The following is a 10000-nucleotide window of genomic DNA, read 5'->3' as shown; positions in this document are numbered from 1 at the left end:
GAGGCACCATCACGCAAGTTATTCGGTTTTAATTACCACACTTTATTGGATTAAAAGCCTGTACAACTCGATCGAACAGGACACCGATATCAAGGACATTAAATTTTAAGTGTATTGTGTAAAGAAGTCAAGTTTAAGAAGAGCAAGCGAAATGTTTCGATTGCAAAGAACCACTACTTTACAGCTCAGGAAGTATAAATTGAATCCAGAGCGGTTCTTGACACCACGAGTGACAACGAACTCGGTTCAGCAATATTCAACGGAAAATGCACTTCCGGAAAGTGCCGATGTGGTTATCATTGGTTAGTGAAATTGCATTTTACTGTTAATTAAGTAATTAATAATAGAAGACACAGGTATAGCGCTTCTTGTATTCCTCTTAAAGTCGATGCTCTACAACTTGATCGTACACCTAAACTGTGAATAACGTTTTCATGAACCTTTCTGAAGATCTTCTGGATGTCGAAGGATGAGCTCTATACTATTGGTTTTATAAGATTGCCAAGGTCATTTCAACCAGCTAAGGGAACAGACAGTTTGATGAGTTCGACAGACAACGATGAACCGGAAATGTTTAGCAGATGTAGCAGAACAAGAGCGCCCACCTCAAATCAGGTCGCAGCGTAGCACGGTAATCGGCGGGTGATTGCGTGCGGACTGCGAGCCGCACCACGATGATAACCTCCGTGACCTTAGCGTGTACACGGACGGCATGTTTGGATCGGCCGCCCAGCACAGTTCAACAAGTTCCACACCGACTCCGGCCGTGTGGTTGATGTGTGTTTCTTGTGCAAATCGATCGTTGGACCCTTGCGATCGCAGGGTTGTTGTTGTGTCTGAAGAGGATGGCATCGTCCTGTCATCGTTGTTCAACGATCTCCCCCCTGCAGCGCGTTCCGATAAGCACAATCCGCTGAAGTCCTGTGTATTATCTTTGACCCAACGTTAGGTTCCTTGTATTTACAAACAGCAGTTCTGTTAGCGCGTTGGGTTAAAGGTTGCCGCAAGCAATTCCAGTACAGGAATCCAGTAAATGCCATCGACTCTTTCCATCGGCTTCCTCAATACCAATGTCAATGCCAATGCATTTCCTATTTCCTTCTCCAAACTTCTACAGGAGGTGGATCGGCTGGATGTAACACGCTGTACCAACTGGCGAAACGTGGAGTACGGGCTGTGCTGCTGGAAAAATCTCAGCTAACGGCCGGAACTACCTGGCATACGGCCGGTCTGGTGTGGCGCTTGCGGCCAAACGATGTCGAAATCCGGTTGCTGGCATCCACAAGGAATCTACTGATGCGCCTGGAAGAGGAAACGGGCCACAATTCGGGCTGGATCAACAATGGTGGACTGTTTATCTCGCACTCACCCGAACGATTGGATGAGTATCGCCGATTGGCAACGCTTGGCAAGTGCTTCGGTATCGATTCCCACATCCTTACACCGGACGAAGCACAGAAAGTGTTCCCACCGCTCGATCCATCCGCCTTTACCGGTGCTCTCTACTCCCCGGGCGATGGCGTGGTCGATCCGGCCATGATGTGCAATTCGCTGACCAAAGGTGCGATCGCCAATGGTGGTTTGGTGGTGGAAAATTGTGCCGTCTCGCAGATCGTAACGGGAGAGAATCTGCTCGGGATGAAGGATGTGCGCGGTGTGGTCACCGATAAGGGTATGATCCGGACGAACACGGTCGTAAATGCGACCGGTGTGTGGGGTCGGGATCTGATCGAACCACTCGGCGTCTATCTACCGCTCATACCGATGCGCCATGCGTACGTCGTGTCGGAAACGATGGATAGCGTGCACCAGATGCTACCGAACGTACGGGATCACGACTTTTCGCTGTACTTCCGCATCCAGGGCAAGTCGATCTGCATGGGCGGATACGAGAACAATCCGATCCTGTTGAACCGAGTACCGGGAGACTTTCACTTTGGGCTGTACGATCTCGATTACTCGGTGTTTGATACGCACATTGAGGGGGCGGTGAAGTTGTGCCCAGCGTTTGGCCAGGCTGGCATTAAGAGTACTATCTGTGGACCGGAATCGTTTACACCGGATCATAAGCCCCTGATGGGACCGGATCCGACGGTGAGTGGACTGTTTCACAGTGTTGGGTACAATTCGGCCGGTATGATGCTTGGTGCGGGCTGTGCCGAGCAGCTGGCCAACTGGATCATCCATGAACGGCCCGAGCAGCACATGTTCGCGTACGACGTGCGGCGGTTCTCGCCGAAGCAAAAGAAAGCCCACAACTGGGCGACCGAACGAAGCCACGAGGCGTACGCCAAGAACTATAGTATTGTTTTTCCCCACGATGAAGCACTGGCCGGACGGAATTTTACCGTCGATCCGTTCCACAAGGTAACAAGATTGTAGTGCAGCGTGCGTTCCGAACTGACCAGCATCGTTCTCCCTCTCCAGCAAATGATCCAGTATGGTGCAGTGATGGAGGAACGTCATGGCTGGGAACGGCCAGGGTACTTCCTGCTCGATGAAACGGTCGTGGTGCAACCGTACGATTGGTATGGCTACTACGATCACCCCAAGAACTCCAACACACACTACGAGGAAGCACTGAAGGGTGATTACAAGTTTGGCTTCTCCGATCATCACGATCTGGTATGATCCTCCACATCGTTGCCGATCCCATCCAGTGCCGATTCTATCCACAATCTGTCGTCGTTAATTCTGTCTTTCAGATCGGGGAGGAAGCTCTCACGTGCCGCCATGATGCTACCGTTTTCAATCTTAGCTACTTCTGCAAACTCTTCCTGACCGGCAGTCAGGCTAAGGAGGCGGCTGAATGGATTTTCACTGCTAATCTGGATAAACCGGTCAACAAGTAGGTTGTCAGAACTCTACGAAGCGATTGTGCTTTTTAACTTGTTGTGGTGCCTTCTTTGCAGAACGATCTACACCTGCGCGCTCAACAAACGGGGCGGTGTCGAGGCTGATGTTACCGTCAGCATTCTAGAGTCCGGTGTTGGTGGATTGCATGATCCGATTTTCAAGGTAGGCTGCAGCTCCGTCTGAAACCCGTAGCAGAGCTACTCACGGCACCACTTACTTGCAGGGCCGTGGATACTACATCGTGGCCGGAGGTGCATCCGCTTATCACACCAAATGTCACATCCTGTCGGCGATACAGGAGAAAGCGTTCCGGGCTGTCGTCAGCGATCACACCGAGGAGCTCGGTGTGCTCTCGATCCAGGGTCCCAAGAGTCGTGAAATTCTGCAAAAGATCACCGATTTTGATCTGTCCAACGATGAAGCATTCCCACCGAACTCCACCATGGTGCTGACGATCAAGATCAATCCGCACTACAGCTGCCAGGTGCGGGTGCTGCGCGTCAGCTTCGTCGGTGAGCTCGGTTACGAGCTGCACATTCCGGAGGAGTCCTGCAACGATGTGTACAATGTGGTGATGAAGGCGGGCTATAAGGAAGATCTGCGCAATGCCGGTTACCGGGCGCTGTACTCGCTCAGCAGCGAAAAGGGTTACCATCTGTGGGGCTACGATCTGCGCTCGGACGATACACCGATCGAGGCGAATCTGGGGTTCGTGTGCCGCCGGAAGGGTGATTACCAGGGCAAGGAGGTGGTCGAGCGGCAGTTGGCCGATGGTGTGACGCGCCGATTGGCATTCTTCACGCTCCGGGAACAGGTGAGATCGATTGATCGCCCAAGCGGGTCCTTAGAAAGCACTAACACCCTGGTGTTGCAGGTACCGATCTGGGGATTGGAAGCCGTGTACCGGGATGGAGAGATTGTTGGCCATCTGCGACGGGGCGAGTACGGCTACACGCTACAGAAACCGATTGGCCAGGCGTACGTGCAGCGTACGGACGGGGCTGCCATCACTAGTGACTTCCTGAAATCGGGACGCTACCAGATCGAGGTGATGGGCAAACTGTACGACGCCGATTGCCATCTGAGAAGCCCGTTCGATCCGAAGGGTCAACGAATGCTCGGAATATACAAATAAATTATGCGCCCTCCGCCACTTAACTGTCAACCGAACCGACCGCGGCCCAGATTCCCTGGATTCCCCTTTACCTCTTTCTCTGTCTGCAACTAACTGCCTACTGGCCCGAATCCTGGGGATTTATGGTCTCTCGTGCGGGTTTTGCATAATTTACGATCCACTTCGCTTTCACGCACGCACGCTACGAACTGTGGAAAGATTAACCACAAATCTCGGGAGGCGTTAGGCCACACGGTGACCGCACCATCGCTCTGGTCCCGCAATTCCGGATGGGACGTTGTCATTCGATCCGCTTCGGTTCACTTTCTTCGCGTACGACGCTTTCCCGAACAAGGACATACTTCACTCGATCACGTTGGTCAGAGTCGTAATAGGATCCTCGTGAGTTGCAGGACTGCGAGGAAGATGGAGAAAGAAAAATCTGGGAAATGTGTGGCTCCGGTGATGGACCATCGAGTGCATTCGTGAGGCGCTGTTCTGGTCGGAACTGTTGGTTAACTGCTCTCTTCTACTGCGTCGACCCTCGTTCGGGTTCGGCTCGTTCGGTAATAAATTGTTCCTAATTTGTCATAAATTTTTACAGCTCGTTTCACGATGACACGCGACACGGCGCGACTATTATGGCGGTGAGGTACTAATGTGTGGCATTTAACGATTTCCGATCGCGCACTTTCTCTCTCTCTTTCCCTTATTTTTTTCTTTTTTTCTTTTCTATTACCACCTTTCACTGTTCTTATGTAGTTTAACAATTTTGAAAATGGCTTTCCTTTAACTGTACAATCCGATATTCTCGAGAAACCTTTCCGTTAATCAACCATCGATAAACCACCACTAAGGACTTCTAAATACTTTGCACAAATGAATACGAGTTTAATTATGAATTTTCCATAAAACACGGGATCGGTGCCGTGTCACTAGCGTGAGTTCGTGATTGGTCGAGAACCTCACAGCATCCGTTTAAGCTCCTCCCACGAATGGAAGATTAAAATTAGAACGCTTGGCACGCGGCGTGAGCACCGATATCCTCACAGGGCAGGCACCGATAGTCTGGCACGATGGCTAGACCGTGAAACAGTTCTACAATCAGTTCTCAACTGGCAGTGCGAGCATTAATGAAGGATAATCGGTGCGAAGGATACTCTACATAGTAGTGGCAGTGTTTGTTTGCTGTTCTGGACAATGTGATTTGGAAATTTAAAATTGTTAGCGATTGGTGGATTAATGGAGCGATCACCGGTGATGCAATAATGAAAAGTATTTCCACTGCTGTACTGTAGTGCTGATTTGTAGTGAGATTTATTAAATATTTCAAAGATAATAATTGCTGAAAAGATATTCGTTTTCGTCCTTTGAGTGTAATCAGTGACATCAGCTAAAGGTGTAGTGATCATTGGTGATCGTAATAGCAGCTACAGCGATCAGTAAAATGCCGAAACGAAAACGAGCTCCCTCGCCAAAGTATGATCTGCTCGAGGATGGCTTCGATGATGATCTCAGCTCAAATGGTAACTAAAGCGTCGCTGCTGATAAGCGTTAATAAAAATTTATCATTCCTGATAAACGATTATAAATATGTAGTATAGCTTTCAATTTAATCAGTAGGAATAGGAGATATATTTATGTTAATTTTCTATAACAGTGTATTTTTAATGGTTCTTTTCTATCAATACCACTCAGTAACATTTTATGTGATATTACAGTGTGGGTTAATAAAACAAGAGCTAATATAAACATGATTAATTTTGCCGGTTATTAATTGTTACATTACACTGGATGTAATCAATAGATGAGCATTTTTTATGAACTACTCTAAATGGCTATTAGTTGTTTTCAATATTTGAATCAATAACTTTTTCAATGTATTAGATTGGAATTTACTGTAACAGTCATACTGGATGGACAGTTGGACGAATAATAATTCATCAGTAACTAAACATATTATAGCAATTATCAAGGATCATGTCATTGCCACCGTCGGTGAAATCTGTTAAAAAAATAAATAGTTTAACTACAGCCATGTGCCCGGTCCAATAAACATTAAATTACCACATTTTCAAACATAGCTAATAATTAGAATTTGATGTTTCGCAATGTATCACTGTCGCTAATTATATGGCAATTAAAATTATCATTGAACACGCGGAAATGGTTCCATTGCCAGATTTTGTACTTCCAATATTTATTATTCTTGCATATTCATTTGCTGTTTTAATTTCTTAATTTTATTCTGAAAACGATTCCGAATGTACTTTGTATCTTAAAAATATTTGAAACAACCACGATATTATTAAAGACAACGAAATAAAATATTAATTCCTTAGTGTTTGTTTAAGCAAAAGAGCTCAAGCTACTCGTAAATTTAAGGCGTTAATTGACTAAAACTCAATCGTTTTCAACACATTATTTGGGGCCCCCTCTTTACGTTCTACCTTATCCAGATGACAAACCAGGCACCCCGATACAACGGAATGCAGCCAATGCACGGGAACGGGCGCGAATGCGAGTCCTGTCGAAGGCATTCTTTAACCTGAAGCGCAACATCCCGTGGGTTCCGGCGGATACGAAGCTTTCCAAGCTGGACACGCTGCGGTTGGCCAAGAACTACATCAACTACCTGGCAGCGACACTCGACGGTCAATCGGTGGAAGATTTTTCCTCCAACCTAGCGCAACCACCAAAGACGGTAAGCCTCAAAAGCGCTGGCAGTCCTGGTACATCAATCGCTGGTTAACTGCGGGATCCATATCGTAAAATCCGCCCGCCACAGCTTGTGACGTAACGGCGTAGCAATCTCAGCGCAGTTGAGGGGTAAATTTAGCCAACAATACTGATCGCCCCTGCCACAGAGCATAGTGCGAGTGCTCCGGCGAGTGCTGGGAAATGATCAGCGATCAGCGATCACCCCTCTACCGTTTACGCGCCAGAAGCAACACAAAGACGCTCGCTGGTGCCAGGTGGATCCCATCATCCCAGTGGCTGCCGCGAGGGAAGATGCTTCCTGATCGACGCGGCGTCCTCCTGCGCCATGGGTTCGCCGCGATCGGGCCCCCTCCCGGACTTTATTTCCCAACAATTTCCCGAACCCAACCGGGCGCTGCTATAACTTTTCATCTCGAAATGTGATGTTTACAAGTCATTAGAGCTGAACAAATAGACGCGACGCGATCCTTTTTTTGTTGTTTAGTTTCTTCTTGTGCTTGAAGTCTTTTCCACGGATGGCCACGGTTAATGTGCCGCCACGCTAGCGCAGTTGAGCGACGGCCCGTGATGAGCACTCGAAAGGCCTAATGAGTCATTAGTAAATGCACTTCCTCCCAGCATTCCCAGCGTGTGCAGGTGACAGAGATCAGACGCGACCGCGATGCGGGGATTGATAGGCGTTGATAGGGGGATTCGCTCGACGCGTGAAAAATCTTTTAGATAAAGCGATGCTTCCAGACAGAATTGAAAGGAACTCGCAGTATTCCCTTTCAAGTCAAACAGGCGACGCCTCTTCGGCGGTTGAAGAGATGATGTAAATCTGGTCACGACACGAGAACCGTTGGAAATTTGATGCTTCAACGCGCTCTCCTATGATGGATTACGGCTGCCGGATCGGGATGCCTTTTGCGTACTGGCGGCTATAGACGAGACTTTCCATCCCTCCGACACGCTACCATAGATAGTTCGGTGTGGGACCATAAAGACCCGTCTCGAACGGTCTGGTCACGATATGAGGCAGCGGGCTCGCGCTCGCACTCAATCCTTTTTCCTCCGGACGGACCTCACAGACGATTAATTGTGAAACAAATGGCTTGTTTACAGGACCACTGAAAAGCGATATCCAAACAAACACTTTGTGTCTTGGTGTAAACACACTCCGCCCATTCGTGGGTGTAACAATGACAAACGCGTCCACAGACCGGAAGAATAGGACCGCCAAGAATGCGCAAGCGGTGCGTGGAATGGAATGTGGTATGATGATCACGGTTTATCGCTTGTCTATGGAAGATCCAGACTAGGAAACTCAGCTTTTACGACAATCAGCTCCAGGATTAGATCTTTCCATGTATTTGGCGTATGATCGGACGGTTAAAGTGTTTTTTTAATATCACATATGATCGCATTTTCGTTTGATCATTAGACGTAGTAAGTGTTTATTGAAATCCCTTTCCTTTCCAAGACGCACCAATGGATTGCATCGGCAGCAGATGGTTGCATCATGGGACATTCTGCGTCCACATCTCAAGATTTCCGGTAACAATTCTGTTGTACAGCCTAACTTCCGTAAACAAATATGAAGTGTTTATTTTGTTTCCAATTGTCTATCAGACGAGGTCCGTCCATTCTCCATACTCATACGCCATTTCCAAGGTACTTGAATGAAAATATCATATTACCCTTCGTGCTTCGGCTGGCTGGGCTGGGCGTTTGCTACAAATCCTAGGGCGAGCGACACATTGGTCCTCACTCCGTATTAAATTCTCAACACATTGTGACTATTGCTAACGCCCGAATTCCGTTGTTCCATTCCTCGACACACAGGCATGGCCGTTCATTTTCCAGCAAGTTCAACCACACCCAGAACCGAGCAAATCGAAACACCAACAGCAACCATCGTTTGGCCCTTCCACTACGCCACCGGCACCGAATGCGGCAAATGTCGGTCAAATCTCGACGGCGGCTGCTGATCAAAAGTGGAGCGACTACGCAGCAGCGAAGGATGGCACTTGTCGCGACCCGTCGACCGGTGGTGTCGGGGTATCGGAAGATATCGAATCACAGACCGTAAGCCCGCCGCATCGGCTTCATCATCGTCAATTCTCGGAAAGTCAGAGCGTGTCGTCGAGCGGTATGGAAGGTGTCAACGAGTACGAGGGGAGTTTTGGGGAGCCAATGGTTGTCTGTGGTGTGCCGCAACCCCAACACCAACTACAGAGACAGCAGGTACTCCATCAGCAACAGCAGCATCATCAGTCTCAGCACCTACATCAGCATCATCATCAGCAGCAGGCTCATGAGCATTTGATGGTGCAACATCAGGAGCATCACCATCATCATCGGCACCATCAACAGCTGCATCAGCAATATGCGGTAGGCAGCTCGACGACCGGCGGACAATCGCACAACGGTGGATGCCACATCGGGAACGGTATGCCGGTGTCTTACCAGCGGCAGCAGCACATGACTTCGATTGGTGGTGATTGACGAGACTAACGGGCCGGTTGGGCTGCTCGATGGAAAACACCTGTATTGTATTTAGTGGACATTCTTTTTCTGTCTGATGTACCAAAACCAAAGTATTAAATTATATTGCTAAACTCATTTTCGACCCCAAAATAAATGCAGCAATTTGGAGAGCGCAGTATGTTCTTCAATTTTCCTGGATTGTTTGTGACTTTTCTTGGGATCACCCACTGATGTATAATCGTATCACTTTGTGTCTGCTTGAATTGAAAAATGATTGCTGAAATGCTCTTAAAACTAGTAGGGTATACGATGATGCGTAGTATCAATCATCAATAACCAAAAAGTATTGATACAGTAATTTTTAAATGACTGTGAAAGTGAACTATGTGAGAGAACGTAAGATACTGATATAACAAATGCCAATCGTCAGTAGTAGTATTGATTTATAGATCAACTGATTACGAATTGAATTTATAGCAATGCTGGAATTTAGACTTAAATGCTACTTAAAAACGTTAAAAACGTTTCGAGAAAAAAGGGATAGAATGCAGGTGTGTTCACAATAAAATTATTCCCTGTAGAATAGGTTTTGAGATTGCTACCTCTCGAGCACGATTTTTTTTCACTTGGTTGAATTTTACCCACTACGTGTTCGTGAACGGCTTAAGGGGGTTTCGGTAATTTCTGGCCACCTTTATTTTTTTAAATGAATGGCATAATCGACTTCAACTTTTGAACGATATTTAGTTCTATTTTGGGGAAGATTAATTAAAAACTCCATCCATGGCATCAAATTTAGGAAGGTGCGTCTGCGAAAAGATACTTTTTCCGGTGCCCATC

General features: G+C 47.4%; 3 protein-coding genes across 5 annotated transcripts in view; 2 read left to right on the top strand and 1 right to left on the bottom strand.

The window, feature by feature from the left end:
* LOC126578286 (sarcosine dehydrogenase, mitochondrial) overlaps positions 1-4019 on the top strand; it is a 4035-nt gene extending 16 nt beyond the window's left edge. Inside the window, exons 1-7 of the mRNA XM_050240708.1 lie at positions 1-302; positions 1118-2367; positions 2428-2625; positions 2706-2848; positions 2913-3018; positions 3080-3670; positions 3731-4019. The exon at positions 1-302 is cut by the window's left edge and continues 16 nt beyond it. Of these exons, the coding sequence (XP_050096665.1) occupies positions 152-302; positions 1118-2367; positions 2428-2625; positions 2706-2848; positions 2913-3018; positions 3080-3670; positions 3731-3991 (2700 nt within the window). The 5' untranslated portion in view covers positions 1-151 and the 3' untranslated portion in view covers positions 3992-4019. The remainder of the gene's footprint in view (positions 303-1117; positions 2368-2427; positions 2626-2705; positions 2849-2912; positions 3019-3079; positions 3671-3730) is intronic.
* The window catches only part of LOC126578312 (regulator of G-protein signaling 20), a 268141-nt gene that overhangs the window by 239174 nt on the left and 18967 nt on the right, over positions 1-10000 (bottom strand). The gene's annotated exons all lie outside the window — the stretch shown is intronic.
* Positions 5074-9358, top strand: LOC126578297 (uncharacterized). Of its 3 annotated transcripts, none has more exons than XM_050240721.1 (4): positions 5074-5245; positions 5346-5496; positions 6430-6674; positions 8516-9358. In XM_050240721.1, exons 2-4 carry the CDS (start codon positions 5418-5420, stop codon positions 9176-9178), a joined length of 987 nt encoding a protein of 328 aa, XP_050096678.1. In that variant the 5' UTR covers positions 5074-5245; positions 5346-5417; the 3' UTR covers positions 9179-9358. The 3 variants fall into 3 exon arrangements, with proteins under 3 accessions (XP_050096678.1, XP_050096677.1, XP_050096681.1); XM_050240724.1 differs by having other exon boundaries at positions 5086-5117; positions 5324-5496; XM_050240720.1 differs by having other exon boundaries at positions 5074-5496.

Source organism: Anopheles aquasalis, chromosome 3 (genome assembly GCF_943734665.1).
Source record: "Anopheles aquasalis chromosome 3, idAnoAquaMG_Q_19, whole genome shotgun sequence".
In the NCBI taxonomy this organism is placed as follows: domain Eukaryota; kingdom Metazoa; phylum Arthropoda; class Insecta; order Diptera; family Culicidae; genus Anopheles; species Anopheles aquasalis.
Note: the sequence above shows the minus strand (reverse complement) of the source record. Positions and strands in the feature narration are given on the sequence as shown.

Coding starts and splice junctions, on each gene's coding strand:
- LOC126578297 (XM_050240721.1), top strand. CDS start 5,418: ATGCCGAAACGAAAACGAGCTCCCTCGCCAAAGTATGATCTGCTCGAG. Junction 5,497..6,429: donor TGATGATCTCAGCTCAAATG/GTAACTAAAGCG, acceptor TACCTTATCCAG/ATGACAAACCAGGCACCCCG. Junction 6,675..8,515: donor TAGCGCAACCACCAAAGACG/GTAAGCCTCAAA, acceptor CTCGACACACAG/GCATGGCCGTTCATTTTCCA.